This window comes from Propithecus coquereli, unplaced genomic scaffold (assembly GCF_000956105.1).
Source record: "Propithecus coquereli isolate 6110/MARCELLA unplaced genomic scaffold, Pcoq_1.0 Scaffold63, whole genome shotgun sequence".
Taxonomy (NCBI): Eukaryota; Metazoa; Chordata; class Mammalia; order Primates; family Indriidae; genus Propithecus; species Propithecus coquereli.
The window spans coordinates 7,281,718-7,301,468 of NW_012152285.1; the positions used below are offsets into that span (position 1 = coordinate 7,281,718).

General features: G+C 36.4%; 1 protein-coding gene across 1 annotated transcript in view; it reads left to right on the forward strand.

The window, feature by feature from the left end:
• BTAF1 (BTAF1 RNA polymerase II, B-TFIID transcription factor-associated, 170kDa) overlaps positions 1–17,973 on the forward strand; it is a 106,183-nt gene extending 88,210 nt beyond the window's left edge. The window contains exons 26-35 of the mRNA XM_012659664.1: positions 828–905; positions 1,039–1,168; positions 3,105–3,246; positions 3,334–3,464; positions 5,635–5,760; positions 7,176–7,328; positions 12,249–12,460; positions 14,217–14,376; positions 14,737–14,907; positions 16,411–17,973. Coding sequence (XP_012515118.1) covers positions 828–905; positions 1,039–1,168; positions 3,105–3,246; positions 3,334–3,464; positions 5,635–5,760; positions 7,176–7,328; positions 12,249–12,460; positions 14,217–14,376; positions 14,737–14,907; positions 16,411–16,554 — 1,447 coding nt within the window. The 3' untranslated portion in view covers positions 16,555–17,973. The remainder of the gene's footprint in view (positions 1–827; positions 906–1,038; positions 1,169–3,104; positions 3,247–3,333; positions 3,465–5,634; positions 5,761–7,175; positions 7,329–12,248; positions 12,461–14,216; positions 14,377–14,736; positions 14,908–16,410) is intronic.
• Positions 17,974–19,751: the final 1,778 nt, after the last annotated feature.

Here is a 19,751-nt window from a genome sequence, read left to right on the forward strand (position 1 = left end):
GCTAGGATTACAGGCGTGAGCCACCGCGCCCGGCCAAAAGCTTGTACTCTTGAGCAGTTTACCAAAGTGCCTTAGTTAGAATTCATTCATTTGTAAGTGATAGAAATTCAACTCAAACTAGCTTAAGCAAACAGGAGATTCATTATACACTTGCTTGAGAATTTCAGGCATGGATTCTTGCTTCATACACATTCACTCTTCCTCCCCATACATAGCTGGTTGTATAGATCTCTACTGAACTTCATCTACAGTTGGTAAATAAGATGACCATGGGTAGTTCCAGGCCTACATTCTCCTAGCTTGGCAACTATAGTAAACAGATCTTCCCACTCCCATCATGGATATGTCAATACTGAAGATAACTGGCTGGCTTCATTTGTGTCATGCCCCTAAACCAGCCTTTGTGATCAGGGGATAAGATATTGTGAATAGCTCAATCCGGTTCAAATGCTTCATCTCTGATGATTATGGGGACATATGATTGATAGTTCACCCCACCCCCACGCTCCCTAAAACAACATGGAAAGGTAAAGGAATAGTGCCCCCAAGGGAAAGATGTTGGCAAGTAGAGTTAAAATGTCCACCACATTTTCAGTCTTGTGCTCATCTCTTTTCTAATCAGACTGAGTAAGACAACATGACCAAATCATGAGAAGAGTGGCCTTTCAGGTGGAAGGGTCATGCATATAGAGTAAGCAGAAGGGAATGCTGGGCTTAGTAGGTGGATTGAAACCACTTATACAATGGTAGCTATAGTTTCACTTTTAAAATTGTGTTAAAAACTTTTCAGAGTCCGTGTTTCCAATTTTATTTATTTTTAAATAAAGGTTACAGCACCAAGTAAAAAGGCACAATCTGATAGTGGCTTCATATGATGTTGTGAGGAATGACATAGATTTCTTTAGGTAAGAATTAAAATTTTTTTCTTTAGAAAAACTTAAATTTGAAGTCCCTTAATATCTTCCTACTTTAAAGATTCTTCATATAGTTCTGATATATAGTAAAAGATACTAAAATTTTCTATTTATTCTCCCTTAGAAATATTAAATTTAACTACTGTATTCTTGATGAAGGCCATGTCATCAAAAATGGAAAAACAAAATTGTCAAAAGCGGTTAAACAACTAACTGCTAATTACAGGATTATTCTTTCTGGAACACCAATCCAGGTAATTATTTACTATTCTTCCTTTTTTTTTTTTAAATATTTGCCAGGTAGAGAGTAGGTTTGACATTTGGATTTGGCAGTGAATTAGAGTTTTCTTTAGTTTATAGAGATGATAATTTTCTAGTAATCATGTTGCTTGTTTAATGGTTCATCTGGTATATAGCAGTATCTGAACAGATGAGGTTTTAAAAGTCATAATTAGCTGAGTGCAGTGGCACACGCCTATAGTCCCAGCTACTTGGGAGGCTGAGAAAGAAGGATCACTGAGCCCAGGAGTTCGAGGCTATGGTGTGCTGTGGTCGTACCTGTGAACAGCCACTGCACTCCAGCCTGAGCAATATAGCGAGACCCTGTGTCTAATAAAAAATAAAATTAAAAAAACTAAGTCATATTTAAAATATAATTTTAGGCTATGTAAATAGAAGTCTTGTGTTTAAAGTATGAAAGATGTGAGTCAGACTCTACTCCACATTGGTCTTCTCCTTTTGTAGTGATATACCACAATCTAATTTAACATTGAAAAGCTAGAGTCAGAGATGAATCATCATATAGTAGATGTGTGAATACCTGATATCAGGAGGAAGTTGAAGGGACAGGATTATAGAAGTTTATCTTAGAAAAGGAAGGATATGGGTAGTATGTAGATGTCTTCAGATACGTTGATTTTGTTGTCAGCCAGAGGTATTAGTTGCAAATGTTTACATCTAACCTGGATAGCAAACTCTGGTAGGAAGATGCTCCCTTCAATCATTCTCTGGTTAGTGGAGGAGTAAATGCCAAGTGACCACCAAGATTCCTTCCAACTCTAAAAAATTGATGGTTCTTTATTTATGTACTTATTACTTTTTCTTTTAAATTTATTTTTGGTGGTGGACTGATTATTATAAGGGTTAGTGTTTTGTCCATTAAGTGAGCTCTATGGATTTTAATAACCACAAAAGATAAACTTAATTACAAGCTTTTCTAAATTTATGAAAAATTGTAAAGTATTTTTAGAAAGGAAAGAGACTATTTGGACTTGAATTGTCAGGATTTATTGTGCTTCAATTTAAAGTTATATGGAAATGTCACAGTAATTTAAAATAGGTTATTGCTTTTAATTGGTTCAGACATCAAAAGAAGTTTTTTGTTTTTTATTTGTGTGTTTAAAGGCACTCCTTTTTCCCCTCACCTAAATAATTTGGCTATGAAGCTGTAAGGTGGCTTTTTATACTGCAATGCCATGGGGGCCCAGTGTCAGGGGGTGGAGGCTGAGGAAGATTAGAAGAGTGTCTGAATGGGAGGGCAGCCCAGTATGCTAAGCTAGAGCCAGGGTGAGGAGAGCTTCTGGAAGGGGATGGGGGAAGGAACGTACCTTAGGATCTACACCTATTGGGAAAGGTTATCCAAAATGAAAAGGGTGCTGATTTCTTTTTCTTTTTTTCCATTAAGCTTTAGCTGTAGAATTGGAAAGAATCTGTGCCTTTGCCTTGTGCCCCATAAATACTGGGTGGACTTAACTTATAACCAAACTTTTCGAGGTTTTTTTGTTGGTGGTGAAGTGGTGATAGTGGCCAAATTCCTTAAATCTTGCTATTAATTTGAGTGTCAAAGATAAATTAAAAGAATCAGAAAGTTACTTATCTTTCTGTTCTTCTATTTACTACTTCATATATGCCAACAATAGGGTATAACACTGTAGGGTATAACACTGTAGACCAAGATTTATTCTGGTGATGGAGACTTGAGGATTTCCCCCAAATAGGACTGAATATTTTCTCCAAGGATACTGACATTAATTTTACCCATTAAAATAAAGACTTACACCATATACCTAAAAATGTACTGATTACCTTCATCTGCATTGTCATAATAGGCTTACATTAATGTTCCATTTTTTTTTAAGTGTAAGGAAATAATCCCAGTAAAGATGATTGGTGTTCCTTTTTTATATTCAGAACAACGTTTTGGAGCTGTGGTCATTATTTGATTTCCTCATGCCAGGATTTTTGGGTACTGAACGCCAGTTTGCTGCTCGATATGGTAAACCTATATTAGCAAGTAGGGATGCTCGAAGCTCCAGTCGAGAACAAGAAGCAGGTATGAAAGAAATAATTATAAACCCTGTATAAGTGAATTTAATTTATCCCTAACTTTTTCCAAGCCATTTTCTCTTACTATTAACAGGTGTTCTTGCTATGGATGCCCTGCACCGCCAAGTCCTGCCATTTCTTTTGAGAAGAATGAAAGAAGATGTTCTGCAGGATCTCCCACCTAAAATTATTCAAGACTATTATTGCACTCTCAGTCCTCTCCAGGTTAGGAGTATGGTGATTGTGGGTTTTGGTGATATGTTTATTAGCAGAATGTTTTGTGGGGTTTTTTTGTTGGTGGTGGTGGGGTTTTTTGGGGGGTTAGGGGGAGGGAAGACAGAGTCTTGCTTTGTTGCCCTGGGTAAAGTGCAGTGGTGTCATCGTAGCTCACTGCAACCTCAAACTCCTGGGCTCAAGCGATCCTCCTGCCTCAGCCTCCCGAGTAGTTGGGACTACAAGCATGTGCCAGCATGCCTAGCTAATATTTCTATTAGTATTTGTTGTAGAGACGGGGTCTTGCTGCTGTTCAGGCTGGTCTTGAACTCTTGGCCTAAAGCAATCCTCCCATCTCAGCCTCCCAGAGTGCTAGAATTACAGGCATGAGCCACTGCGCCTAGGCTGGTTTCTTGTATATCCATTATAGTTAATTTGAAAGGTCACAAAGTTGAATTGATGAGGAAATAAGTAAATGTTTATAAAGGCCAAAAATCTGCCTCTGAATGTCGTCATATTCTTACAACAGCATTATAGGTAGTGTTAATCCCCATTTTTGCAAATTAAGAAAATGATGCTTAGAAAAGTTAAATACTTTGCCTGTGGTCATAGAGCTAATGGACAGTCATACATCACTTAGCAGTGAGGATGAAATGCATCATTAGGTGATTTTTGTCATTGTGTGAACCTTGTGGAGTGTATTTACACAAGCCTAAATGGTATAGCCTACCACACCTAGGCTATAACTCTGTATAGCATGTTACTCTACTGAATACTGTAGGCAGTTATAACACAGTGGTGTTTGTGTATCTAAACATATAAAAGGTATGGTAAAAATGTGGTTTTATAATCTTACGAGACTACTGTCATATATGTGCTCTTTCATTGACCAAAATGTCCTTATGCAATGCATGACTGTATATCAGGACTGAATTTCAAACCTTGGTCAGTGAGACTTCATCCTCTTTGAAGTATTATTGCATTGCCTGTAAATGTTCAAAATAAATTTTGCCTTCTGCACAGTTCTGATTTTGTACATAGAGATCATTATCCAAGGAATTTATTGTGAAGTCTTTCTTTGTACTTTTCTAAGGACGTAAGTGGAAACTGTCGCTTGTCTTAGTAAGACATGGCTTCAAAATCAGAATTTTCTGTTTGAATGTTTATTTTTTATGCTTTCAGTTTATGTCAGTCTATTTTAATATTAGGAGCTGAGTATGGTTAAATGAATATATAGATATACCGAGAAACTTACTTTCCCCCACCCCCTCCAGTGAACAGGCAGTTAACCTGTTAGCCAGTATTGATCTGTTGATCTTTTCAACTTGGGTTTAGTGGGCCAGATAGTAGTCTGGAGGCTGAGAGCTCTGATTCTTCTATACTATCTACCTCATCTCTTGCTCTCCCATTCCTCCATTTGCAAAAATTGAATTAATATTTCTTGAATATTTCAAGAATAATGAGATAAAAACTTTTAGGTACAATAAAGATGTCATATGAGAAAAATCTGTGATGATATACTGGTGGTGGTGCTATAACATAGGCATAAAACACATTTAAGTAATCTAGAGGAAGGGAGCACCAAAGGGAAGTGATATTTTGGCTTTGTTAGCATTCACAGGTTTTTAATTTTCTGATTTCTGTTCTTTGGCGCTCTCGATTTTCTTCCCTTTCACATTATTTTAGCATGTACAAGGCAGGAACTCAGATCCCAAAGTCATACTTTAAACTTGGTATGCATTCCCCTTTTAGGCTAGCAGTAGCATTCTCTTAAAATTTGGTACTTAACAGGGTCTTGACCATATCACTTCATTTAAGGAAGATTTTTTTTTTTTTTTTCCATTTAAGGAAGATTTTCCTCATTTACTGGTAAAGGTTCAGGTTCTTCTTTATTGGTAATGTGTTTATTTTCCTAAACAGTGGAAAAATTGAGTCTAGGACTGTTTGACTAGTATTTTTAATATTTTAGCAGCCAAACTTAATGTGTTTATACTTGTTTTATAGATATAATTTTAAAGGAATTTATCAAGGTGGAGTGGATAATCTGTATTAGTAGTGAATTATAATTTTTTTCATTAATGAGGGCTGATTAAATTTCTGCTCTTATTGGCCTTTGCTAGTTATGTGTTTTGAACAATTGAAAATAAATATACTTACAGCTTTCATGGGGACGATTTTACAGGTTCAGCTCTATGAAGATTTTGCTAAGTCTCGTGCCAAGTGTGATGTTGATGAAACAGTTTCTTCAGCTGCACTTTCTGAAGAAACTGAAAAACCAAAGCTTAAAGCTACAGGCCATGTATTCCAGGTATAGATGACAGTCTACTTTTTAAATGCTGAAGAATATTTTTCAGTGAGACAGTTACTATATGGAACATTGAAATATGGGTTTATTTACATTTTTTCAATATTATGTATACATTCTTGAAAAGTTAAAATACCTATCTAATATTAATTGGTAAGTAGTTCAAAATATAATATATATGTTTGTATATTACATGAAAAGGTTTTTAGAATACAGAATCTTTGGCTTTTTCATTCAGAAATATTAGAAAAATTACTACCATGTGTTAAGTGTTCCAACTTTTGAGGTTACCTAAAGCAGTGGATAAAACAGACTCCTTCCATGGTAGAGATGAAAAATAAGTAAAATACATATTATGTAAGAAAAAATAAAGCAGAAAGTGGAATTATAGAGTATCGGAGTCTGGGGTAGGTGGTGGTTTCTTAATAGAGGGGACGAGGACCACTTCACTGAGAAGATGACATTTGAGCAAAGACCTAAAGGAGGATTGAGGCATGCAGGTATGTGGGGGGGAAATGATTCGAGGCAGAGGATACAGAAAGTACAGAAGTCCCAAGACAGATCATGCCTCATGTGCTTAAGAGAATAGCAAATGAAAAAGAGGTGGCAAGTGTCAACTCACTTCTTCTTAACCTCTTGAACTATTCCACTGTAGAAAACCTCCCACCAATAGATTAAATACTATAGCATTTTTAAAGATAGAAGAGGAAAAGATGGTTGTGAAGACTTATACCTCTCCCAAGATTTTTCCCTCAAAATTTTTATCATAGTGCTCAACAGTGTCTTGGGCCTTGTCAGTGGAGCTTGCTGATACAAAAACTTTGTGCCAAGGGTGAGACACAAATCATAAGCCAAGTAAGAGGCAGAGAGAGTGTGGTTGAATCAGAGAAAAGAAGAGACCATGTAGGATTCTATTTCTCAAACACAACCACTTGAGACAATCACCCAATTCCCCTTCCCTTCCCCCCTCCAGATCTGCTGAATCAGAATACTATGTAGGAGGGAGAGATTTGCAGGTTGATAAGGTCCTCAGGAAATTTTTATGCTCCCTGAAGTTTGATGCCTAGTTCCAGAAGCATCTGTCTGCATTATCAGTCACTTTGAGTGGGAAAGGGTTTTAAAGGAGCTGATGTATAAGGCACTCATTTTGCCATAAGAAGCTCATTGTCTAGTGGGAGATACAGGCATAAACAGTATAATTTATACAAGTTATAAATGTCTTATAGAAATATATACAGATTGCACAGAAATCATAGAGGAGACATTTGAACTGGTTCTTGAAGAATGAGTAGAAGTTTGCCAAGTGAGAGCAGGGAGAAAGACATTCTAAACAGAATAGCATAGGAAAAGATACAGAGACATAAACATTTGTGGTATGTGAAATGGACTCGTATATACTTTTTTCCCCTCTCTTAAAGGCATTACAGTACTTACGTAAGCTGTGCAACCATCCAGCATTAGTCTTAACACCTCAACATCCGGAGTTCAAGAGCACTACTGAAAAACTGGCAGTTCAGAATTCTTCTCTTCATGATATTCAGCATGCTCCAAAACTCTCAGCTTTGAAACAGGTATGTATTTCTTTCTAAGTGTTAGATGTGTGTTGCACATTCCTGATATGTAACACTAGGTAAATTTGCTTTTCCCAAAGATTACTGATGTGTTTACCATTTCTTTTTTAATTTAGTTTATTAAAATTTTGATACAGCTTTTTAAAAAATTGTGGTAAAATATATATAGCACAAAATATGCCGTATTAATTATTTTTAAATGTACAAATCTGTGGCATTAATTATATTTACAATGTCATACAATTGTCACCACTCTTTCCAGAATATTTGCATCACTCAAACAGAAACTTTGTACCCATCAAACAATAACTCTCCATTCTCCCTTCCCCCAGCCCCTGGTAATCTCTGCTTTCTATCTCTATGAATTTGTGTCTTCTAAATATTTCATATAAGTGGAATCATAAAGTATTTGTCCTTTTGTAACAGGCTTATTTCACTTACCATAATGTTTCCAAAGTTCATCCATGTTGCAGCATATATCAGTACTTCATTGCTTTTTTATGGCTTAAAAATAGTCCATTGTATGGATATACCACATTTCATTTATCCATTTATGTGTTAGTCAAGACTTGTTTCTACCTTTTTGCTATTATGAATAATGCTATAGTGAACATTGGCTTAAAAATATCTATTTGAGTCCCTCTTTTCATTTCTTTTGGATATAGACTAAGGAGTAGAACAGCTAGGTCATATGGCAGTTCTATGTTTAACTTTTTCAGGAACTGCCAAACCATTTTCCACAGTGGCTACATTACATTCCCACCAGCAATGCACCAGGGTTCCAGTTTCTCCACATCCTTGCCAACACATATTTCCCTTTCTTTCTTTTTAATTATTGCCACCCTACTAAGTGTGAAGTGATAACTCATTGTGGATTTGATTTGCTATTCCCTAATGACTAATGATGTTGTGCATCTTTTCATGTGCTTATGGGACATTTTTGGACATTTGTATATCTTTGGAAAAATGCCTAATCAAGTCCTTTGCCTTTTTTATTTCAAACTGGGGTCTTGCTTTGTTGCTTGCTTTGTTGTCTCAAACTCCTGGCCTCAAGCAATCCTCCTTCCTCAGCCTCCCAAAGTGCTAGGGTTATACACAGAAGCCACCACTCCCAGCCCCTTTGCTCATTTTTGGTTGGATTATTTGTCTTTTTGTTGAGTTTGAGAAGTTCTTTATATTCTGAATATTAAACCCTTATCAATTGTATGATTTGCAAATATTTTCTCCCATTTTGTAGGTTGTCCCTTCACTTTCTTGATAGTGTCTTCCATGGTTTCTGATGAGAAATCAGGTGTTAATCATATTGAGAACCCCTTTTACAAGACCAATTACTTCTCTCTTGCTGCTTTCAAGATTCTCTTTGTTGTTCAACAGTTTGATTATAATGGATGTCACTGGGGATCTCTTTGAGTTTATTTTACTTGGAGCTGCCTACACTGCCATTTTGCTGATGTCACCCTCTTGGTGTAGCTTTTAAAAATAGAACTTTTAAATTTAAAAAATTTTAATTTAAAAATTCTAAGATTTCAAAAGGTTAAAAGAACCAATTTCAAGCACTGAAATGTTAGCACAAATGCCATTTCTAACTAGTCTTAAAAATGAAGCTCTTACTATAAAATCTAGACTTTACTAATTGTTTTAGTTCACAGTAGTTATTCTGACCTAAATTTCATTGAGATTAACTAACAAATGGAGATTTTAAATTTCACATAGATTAGTATGGAAAATGTTATATAATAGATATCTGACCTATATATATCCAGATATGTATGTATCCTTATATCATTAAACTGAACAAAATAATGGACTTTCACATCATAAAATTGAAGAATGACTATTATTAATACCTTTAGATTTGTTTATACATGGAATGGGTTTCTATTTTGACCAAACTTTGCTATAGGTTTGTATTTAAAATGTTTGTGATTTTCCTAACATAGCTGATACATTAGATGAAGCTGTAAAATATACTTAGGGAATCAGCTGATTAGATCCATTTTCAAATAAAAATTCAATTTCATCCATATTTGAATTACACTACAACCTTTTATGGTTTTTTCCCAGCAATTATTAATTAAACTGATCTTTCATTTTAGAGTATACTCCTTGTCACCCTGAAGTATCTGGAATTAAGATGCTTAGGAAGTCTGCAACTTAAAGAGGCCCATATTCATGGAGGGCTTTTCTAGCAGCCTTCCTTTCCATTTTCTCGGTTCTTTTCACCATTCACAGTGAAGGTGCTGTCTTGGGAGAGATACATTTCTTTTTTAAATCCAAATATGTGTATTCTCTGAAGTAGGGAAGAAGTCTTATTTACTTTCTACAAGACTATCAGTAGAAACATGTTTATCAGCAAGTAGTGCTGCTGGGAGAAGTATATTGCCAGAGCCAGAGTCAAAAATGTCAGGAGGCTGAAATGATGAACTGAAAGTCTAGGTAAAATTTAATGGAGCTAAAAGAGTCAATTTTAAAAGAAAACACTTAGGTAAATAAGGACTTTGCGAGACTTGGTAAACATTTTATATGGGGCAAAGTTGAGTTTGATTTGATGGCAACTTCACTATAAGCATTGTGTGACTTAGTTGTCAGTAGATAAAACTAATAGGATCTTGGGTAGGATTAAAAACAGTATAATGGCTAAAATGAGGGCATCACAGTTTAACTGTATTTTGTACTTATCAGACCAAATTTTGAGTATCACTTACAGTTTGAGCAATATAGTTTAAGCAGAAGATCAAAATGTTAAAAGATTTGGAAGCCATTTTATATGAGGAATGATTGAAAAACCTGGGATAATTTAGCCTATGCTAAAGTTGGGGCAAAATAAAATTGAAATGCTATCTAGAGAGGCAGCTGGCTTTATTTAGGTGGCCTTGGCAAACGTTTTCTAGAGTCTAGTAATCAGTTTTTCAAGGCCCCAAACTAGATTTTGTCAGACGATACCTGGAGTTCATCAGTCTTTTGGAGCAGACTGACGTTATAAGAGATTATTAGGGGCCGGGCGCAGTGGCTCACGCCTGTAATCCTAGCTCTCTGGGAGGCCAAGGCGGGCGGATTGTTTGAGCTCAGGAGTTTGAAACCAGCCTGAGCAAGACGTCTCTACTAAAAATAGAAAGAAATTAATCAGACAACTAAAAATATATAGAAAAAATTAGCTGGGCATGGTGGTGCATGCCTGTAGTCCCAGCTACTCGGGAGGCTGAGGCAGAAGGATTGCTTGAGCCCAGGAGTTTGAGGTTGCTGTGAGCTAGGATGACGCCACGGCACTCTAGCCCGGGCAACACAGTGAAACTCTGTCTCAAAAAAAAAAAAAAAAAAGATTATTAGGGAAACCAGAATATTGGTTCTGCTGCCAGACAGGAATACTCATGTCAAATGATCTGTCCACACATTCACAAGGGTAGCTACACTGGACAAAGATTACATTAGGAAGATTGTCTCATAAACATAGACTTGGAGAAGTCTTAGTTGGATATTCTTAATATGACTGATTATCATCTTTCAGGTTGGTGATACTGCTGCCTAAAGGACTGAGATAATCGAGTGTGCATGGCACTCCTTATTCTCTGGAACTCCTATTTTATATGATCTATGTAGAATGTCCTGCTGATGATATCACATTCTTTATACTGGGTACCACACAGTCATACTCTCCTGAGACACCCTAGATAGATAGGACTTTTAAAAAGAAACACTTTGGATAGTAATCTGATTGCAGATTTGGTGGCGAGAGATAGGGATAATTACATTTAGCAGACTTCTTTATTCTGTTTAGAGGAGTGCCTCCCTAGTATACCATATGCCTACTCTACTCTCTAATAAAAATTCAAATTTTAAGGGCTGTTAGGTAGAAGAATGAGAACATTTGTTCTTTCTCCAGCATCAAATTGTGAGAGTACATGTGAAGTGCTGTCTGTCAGGGAAGCTCATTAGAGACTCTGCCCAAGGTTTTTATTGGGAGGCTGATCACATATACACCTTCTGCTTAGCATGGATCAAAATTCTATATTCCCAAAAAGAAAGCAGGTCTCAGCATAAATCATATTGTTTACACAAAAGTTTAGGCACAGTAAACCATCCTTATTAGTTAGGGACTGATGGAAAGACTCTCAAAATCCAAGTTCCCAGACTTCAGGCAAGGGCCAGCCATACAAGCAGGACTTTCTAAGGAAACAGTGTCATTTTCTGCACATTACCTCAAGGATTTTACATTGAATTTGGAGTTTGCCTGGTTGGCCTTTTGGTTACCTTTCCCATCAGAGCTTTTGGTTTTCTAAGTAAATTCTATTAGTAGAAAAGAGACAGCATCCTGCATTAAAATCTTACATTTTGAGCAGAATTCAATAGTATCTAAGAGTCTAGGGAGGAAGAACTGACCTAAACATGATTCACTTGGATTGTATTCACTTTAATTATATCTGCTGTGCGCAACGCACCGAACCACTTTAGGAGGAAGTGTAAAAGATCTATAGCTGTGGTTCCTGCCGTTAAAGATCTTGGTCTGCAGATAAAGTAGTAAGTTAGGAATCCAGACATCTAGCTACATGCTCCTTTTCTGTGATTTTGATTTCTATAATACCAAATGTGGCTGCTTCATTATGTTTCCTTCACACTATTCTTTCATAGCCCTTCTTTGTCATAAATTTTAATAAACATTTATTGAGGCTCTAGTTAGCCTCAAGAAACTAAGGAAAAGGGAGAAAGATCTTGTTAGATATACTCCTGTAGAGGTGATCAGGGAACGCTAAGCCTGAGCACCTCAAAAACTAGTTCCATATGCTACAAGGTGACAGCAGCCCAAAGTGCTACTCAGCTTTTCAGGTAACTGTAACCTTTTCTTGCTACAGAGAGAAATATTTGTCACAGTGAGATTGTTTATCTACTTTTATTGAATACACATGTAATGATTTTTCCCCCCAGTTGCTGTTGGACTGTGGTTTGGGAAATGGCAGCACTTCCGAGAGTGGCACAGAGTCTGTTGTGGCCCAGCATAGAATACTGATCTTCTGCCAGCTTAAAAGCATGCTTGATATCGTAGAACATGATCTTCTCAAACCTCACCTGCCTTCTGTCACTTATTTGAGATTAGATGGCAGCATACCTCCTGGTCAGAGGCATTCCATTGTTTCTCGGTAAGTGGCTTCTAAAACTCGTTATTATAAATTGAGCTATAGTAGATATATTATTACTTATATAGAAGTTTGCCTAATGAAATATTTTCATTAGCTAATAATTATCTGCAAATATGTTTTATCGTATAATTCAACCCAAATAAACCCCTTTTTAAACATAGAACTAAAGAAATATAATTGAATAGTTTGTTTAGTAAATGAAAAGCATGACTGTATTAGGAAAACACTCTGAAGAGCATGAAAGAAATTTAAGGCATCAACAAACAATAGAGATAACTACTTTTCCCCTTACCTTTTTGGGGGGTTAGGGTGAGAGGATACAAACAAGTGGCTTAGGTAAAATCTCTATCCCGATCCTTTTCTCTGATGAGAACAAATTGGAAGCCGACCCAGCTAGGAAGCAGAATTGGTGAGTGCAATGTCTCTTAAGTGTGGTCTATAACCTCTGCTTTAGAATTTTCAGAGGTTGCTTTTTAAAAAATGCAGATTCCTAGGTTCTGCCCCAACCTGTTGACTTCAAGAGTGGACATTGTCAACAAGCATCAAGCATCCCCAAGAGATTGTAAGGCACAAGAAAGTTAGAAACTCAGGAGGGGGCTTTGGAAGCAGACAGACCCAGGTTTGACTCCTGACTCTGCTATTTAAGCAGTATTCTTTAGGGCAGTATTCTCTGTTTATCATCCATACAGCTTCAGTCTCTTTAAAATAGGGATACTGGTAATACCGTTATAGAGCTGTTGTAACAAATAAAATAATGCATATAAAGTACAAAGTCCATTGCTTGTGTCATAGTAAGAAAAGAGTTGGGTGTGATGGCTCACACCTGTAATCCCAGTGACTCGGGAAGCTGAGGTGGGAGGATTGCTTGAGGCCAGGAGTTTGAGACTAGCCTGGAAAACATAGTAGGACCCCATCTTAAAAAAAAAGGAATAATAAATGGTAGGTTGATAGCTGATTTTTTTCTTTTTTTGAGACAGTCTCGCTCTGTCACCCGGGGTAAAATGCAGTGGCATCATCATAGCTCACAGCAACCTCAAACTCCTGGGTTCAAGTGATCCTCTTGCCTCTTGCCTCAGCCTCCTGAGTAGACTACAAGCGAGCACCACAACATCCTGCTAATTTTTCTATTTTTAGTAGAGATGGGTTCTCCCTCTTGCTCAGGCTGGTCTTAAACTTCTGAGCTCAAGCAATCCTCCTGCCTCGGCCTCCCAGAGTGCTAGGATTACAGGCGTGAGCCACTGTGCTAGGCCATATTTTTAATGTTAGTAAGAATAATGTTTTTTCTTTTTCCTGAAAGCTACTAGATGTCCTTTGGCAATATCTTCTAGGCTTAGTATAGTAGTATAATACAACGGTCTCATCTTCTACCTTCTCTGAATGATCTAGGCTGTTCTTCATTCTTCTCTGTTGCCATACTTTAAATGTTCAGAGTTGGGTTTTATCTTAATTATAATTAGTGTTTAGTTATATTTTTGCAGCTTAGTCTCTAACTGGTATCATAAAATATAACTCACTTGGCCTTATTTTTTCCATTTATGAAATTTCTGACAAGTTTAAAATGTATTCTGTCTACTAAAGATGTTATACATTACTAAAAGAGGATATTTTCATTGGAAGTGGTCACAGAAATTTCCCCATAGTGGACTTTTAAAGTGGATTTTTAAAGCAGTGTTTTCATTTGTGCTCTTTATAGTTTCTGTTATAGGAGGCTTAGAAAGAAATGTACTAATTTTATTTTTGTTATCTATACTTTTAGGTTTAACAATGATCCATCCATAGATGTTCTCTTACTTACAACTCACGTTGGTGGCCTGGGGCTTAACTTGACAGGCGCTGACACGGTGGTATTTGTGGAGCACGACTGGAATCCCATGCGAGATCTACAAGCCATGGACCGGGCCCATCGCATTGGGCAGGTAAAAGTCACCTCTCATAGGTGTTAATCTGTGCACTGGGGAAAATACTCCCTCAGAAAGACAGGAAGCCTTGGCTCAAGTTCTTGCTCTGATGTTAACAAGTGTTGTGACCTTGGACAGATTACTTAACTCTTTGGTAGTACCACTTCCTTCAGTGAGGTGCTTGGGCTAAGAAAACCTGGGTCACTGTCTATCCCTAATATTCTGTGATTTCTGCAAACATTTTGAGCTCATAGGGCCAGACAAAATAAAAATCTAATCTAATTAGGTAGTAGAAAGTACCATACAAGCCCCCTGACTTGGTGAACCTCAAAGCTTATCAATTTGTGCTACACTCATTTAACTCTTTTTCTTACTCAGAAACGTGTGGTTAACGTGTACCGATTGATAACCAGAGGAACGTTGGAAGAGAAAATAATGGGTTTGCAGAAATTCAAAATGAACATAGCGAATACCGTTATTAGCCAAGAGAATTCTAGTTTGCAGAGTATGGGGACCGATCAACTTCTTGATCTGTTCACTCTTGATAAGGTAAAAAACTTCTATAATTTGTTGTATCTTTAAAGTATTAAAGGAACAGCAGAAGGCATTCACTAGTATCCACTAGATAACCCTATGAGGGAATTTTTTTTTTTTTTTTTTTTTTGAGACAGAGTCGCTCTGTTGGCCTGGGTAGAGTGCAGTGGCATCATCATATAACAGCTTACTGCAACCTCAAACTCCTGGGCTCAAGTGATCCTCTTGCCTCAGCCTCCTGAGTAGCTGGAACTACAGTAGACACCACTACGCCCAGCTAATTTTTCTGTTTTTAGTAGAGACAGGGTCTCACTTTTGCTCAGGCTGGTCTCAAATGCCTGAGCTGGAGCAATCCTCCCGCCTTGGCCTCCCAGAGTGCTAAGATTATAGGCATAAGCCACCACGCCTGGCCAGTGAGGGAATTCTTGGTGCCCATATAAACCTCTTCAGGCACACCTAGGAGATGTGTGAAGTTTTGATTTTTTTGGTTGATGTCTACAGTGTCTTGCTTGAAGGTTTCTTTCCTTAGTCCTTTTCTGCTAAAGGACAGTTTATCACTGGAGTCAGTGAAACCCATAGGTGGGAGTCTGGCCCCATCTCCTGATAACTGATGACTTCAGGGAAATTAACTTCTCTGAGCTTCTACATCTGTTTTATTACATGGTTGTAAGGATAAAATGAAGTAATATATGTTAGCAGTTAGAAAGGATACCTAGTATAGATTCTCAAATAGTAGCCATTATTGTTATTGCAGATGATAGAACTAATATATTAGTTAACAATCCATAATCAAAAGGATGCACCTGCTGGAAATATCAGTTAGTCTAATAATATAAAACTAATAGAGTTGGAGTCAAAGTCCTACATAGGTTCAGAAAATCAGCTGCATTCCTCATTATAAATTATAGTGAGAAATAGCATTATATAATGAAATTAAAACTAGCCATTATAGGGCCGGTGTGGTGACTCACACCTGTAATCCCAGCACTTTGGGAGTCCAGGGCAGGAGGATTGCTTCAGCCCAGGAGTTCGAGACCAGCCTCGGCAACATAAGGAGACCCTGTCTATACAAAAAGAATAAATAATTTAGCCGGACATGGTGGCGCATGCCAGTAGTCCCAGCTACTTGGGACGGTGAAGCAAGAGGATCACTTGAGTCCAGGAGTTCGAGGCTGCAGTGAGCTCTGATCGTACCACTGCACTCCAGTCTGGGTGACAGAGCGAGACTGTCTACAGAAAACAAAAACTAGCCGTAATGAGGAGAGACAATGAAAAAGCAAACGAGTTCTTTGTAATGTTCCTATAATTCTTCCATAATTTTGAAGTTCTTTCCAAATAATAACTAGAGCTATGGGAAAACAGAATGGGCTATCTTTTGAGATCATGAACTTCTCCATCACATGAATTATTTAACTATATAGAATAATTGGAGTGTTAGAAACAAGTGTGATATTTTAAAGGAAAATATAATTTCTGAAGTTAATCTTTCATTTTATCTTTTTGCTAATTTTTCTTAAGGATGGCAAAGCAGAAAAAGCTGACACCTCTACTTCTGGAAAAGCAAGTATGAAATCAATTCTTGAAAACCTGAGTGATCTCTGGGATCAAGAGCAATATGATTCAGAGTACAGCCTGGAAAATTTTATGCATTCTCTCAAGTAACTGTCAAATATTATAAATGCAATTGCTGCTAGTTCAGTTACATTTCTGCTGATATTCAGCAAATTTCTAAGTTTATGGTGAACTTTCAACTCAATGTGTAAATAGATCGGAAGAATATTCAGCGTAACGCTGGCTCTTGTTTCACTGGGGGGAACAAGTTATTCTCAAATATTTGCACTGTATTAAATTTAAATGTTAATGTGAAATGGTTTAAATTTTACATACTGAAAAGCTGCAGAGCAGAGGAACCAAACCAGGTTTACGTGTGCTACCAGGAGGTGTTCTTACAGGGAACAAGCCTCCTATCTTTACATAGTCACTTTGTACAGGATGATATCCATGAGTACTTTAGTGTTCATGTACATTTTTTCTTTTAAATAGAACTCGTTTTTATAATTGATTAAAGATAGGGCTTTTTTTGTATAAAAGCCTTAATGAGCCATAATTTTAAGACTATAAGAATAACAACTATGATATTGGTCAGTCTTGGAACATGAAAATGTTAGACAATGAATTTAGGTCCTTGGTGGAAACCTTTATATATTTAATGTAGCTGCATAGTGTTTTTCAAATCTTTAACATCATTTTTTCAACTTTTAAAATATAATATCAACTATTCTAAATACAGGTAATGGTATATTTAAGGCTACCATAACATCCTATTAAGAGGGTGGTTTTTTTTTTAATTTATCTAATGGCTAGGATATAGCCAGATTCAAAGAACATATGTACTCAATAGGTTTCAATCATATATATAATATATTTTTTGTAACTATGAACATATACAGTTTTCCAGAAGTAGATTTTACACTGTTTAGAATTCCAAAACCTATGTGAAAAGACTGTTTATTGTAGTAATGCATGATTGAAACATAAAAGTGAAAAAGATTACCTTTTTATACACAAACATACACAGATACACATATCTCTATGCACAAATGTACCTATCTTGCACCCAAAAATACGCCTGGTATTGGCACTAAAATCATGTAGTTATACTGGGCAGCAATAAGAATTGGGCATGAAACTGATTAGTGTTAGAAAAGTGAGCTCAGTGGTGAGGGTGGGTATATGTAGGTAGATATGCATGTATGTGTATGTATATATAATTTTATAAATTTCACACATAAATTAATACCTGCCTGTGTGCATACATATGTATGGAAATATTTGTATATATATGTACAGGTAATAAACATCCCCAAGGTTTGTGGCTGGCCATACCCATAGGCATCAGTTTGAAAACCATCAGACCTCAACTGTACAATAACATGTGTTTTGTTTAAAATCATTAAAATTATACTGTTCTGCAGCATTTAGACATGGACATTTGTCACATTTCAGTAGTTTTGACAACCATACTGTAACATTAAACCTAGCATTCCACAAGAGAATAAATATAAGATTGAAACTGTAAAATATATGCAACTGTGTGTCATTTGTAGGAAACGATCACTAGAAAGAACAAGATTGAAATTATTAGTTCGGATATACAGGTTTTTAAAAAGACGAAGACCAAATGGAAGCTCGTGACTTTATGTAGAATATCCAGTTTTCTTGAGTTGAATTTTTTATTAACTATTTATTTACTGTTTCCATAAACCAGCTCTTTAATATAGCCCAAAGTAATTGATATATTGCTACCTACATCGTCTTAGAAAAAAAGAATTCACACCATAAAAATTGGGGTTTTTTTCCCCCAGTTTGAAAGGTCAGATAGAGGTCGTTTAAATTTTACAAGAGTTTAATCTAAAAATGTGTGTTAAAAATATTTCTAGAAGGATAGACAGGAGAATGATAATTGTAGTTGTCTCTGAGAGATAGGAGTCAAGGCTGAGAGGAAAAAATGTGGCTAAACATTTAAAAAATAACCTTTATGAGTTGTGAAATACTAAGACGTACATTCCAGCTTTCCATATAAAGGAAAACATATAAACAAGCAAGAACTAAGTCTTCTCAGTTAAGTGACCTGGTCACAGTAGTACATCTTAAGAATAATGGAGACATGGGGAAAACTGAACTGAGTAATGAATGCCATTAAAGAACTGTTGTCACCTGTATGGATGTCATGATTTGGTAGTTACGCTTTTTAAAACGTGTAGGTGTGAGAAATAAAACAAGCATGACAGAACATTGGTAACAGTTTTAAGCTGGGTAATGGGTTCACAAATATCCATTGTATTAAAGATAGGGCTTTTTTTGTGTTTATAATAGGGAATTTCAAACAGTTAAAAATAATTATAGATTCAGAGATTATCGGTCTCATCACTCATGTTTCCTGTAGGAATATCTTAAAATTTGGGCATGTGAGTATAATTTTTCTTTCTCACATATACACAGTTTTATATACACACACACAGACACACACACACTTATTTATTCTACAACATTTCTCCAAAAAGTATTCTAGTCTTTGAACAAGTTTATCAAAATGGTAACAAGGGTAAAAGTCTTTAATGTTTGGGACTGATCAATCAAACTGGTATATCCTTATTCCTTCTGGGTGGTTTATATGAACTTATTCAATAGTAAATATCCCAGTGAAGCTATTTGAGAATGTGACCACTTAGAGGCAAAAGTGGAAATACAAGAAGATATACAAGAAATTATAGAAAAGTAGCGAGCATTCCATCACACATCTGTTCTAAATATTTAATCTCAATACAATCTACTGCAGACCTCAGTTTCCCAGAATACATGCTGACGTCAGTGGTATCTAAAGGGAAATTGATGGCAGGGAAGATGTGTTGTGCCAGAGAACTCAATGTGAATCAATAAAACAAAAACGTGAGTTATATCAGTTAATAGAAAATGTTTGCTATTCAGACACAGCACAGTCAGCCATCTCTAATGAGATTGAAATTACTTCCTGCATCAAGAAAGGATTCCTATGAGGCTCTGATAAATGTACTGAAACCAGTGAAGTTCTGTTGAATATTATATAGTCTAGATTCTAATTTCCATGTAGACACAAGAGACTCAATCCCTTCCATAAATGTACAAAGAGATCATGTATTCAAATAGTACTAGAACAGCCATCCATGAGCCCAGAAACGCAAAGTCATCTACGAGAAATCAGAATCCCAGGCCTGCACCACAGGTAAGTTTAAGGTCTGGGTTTATGCTAAGTGTTGTATACTATAGGAACCACAAGTCAAGAAAAATATAATAAATTCTGGCACCCCAGCAGAAGCAAA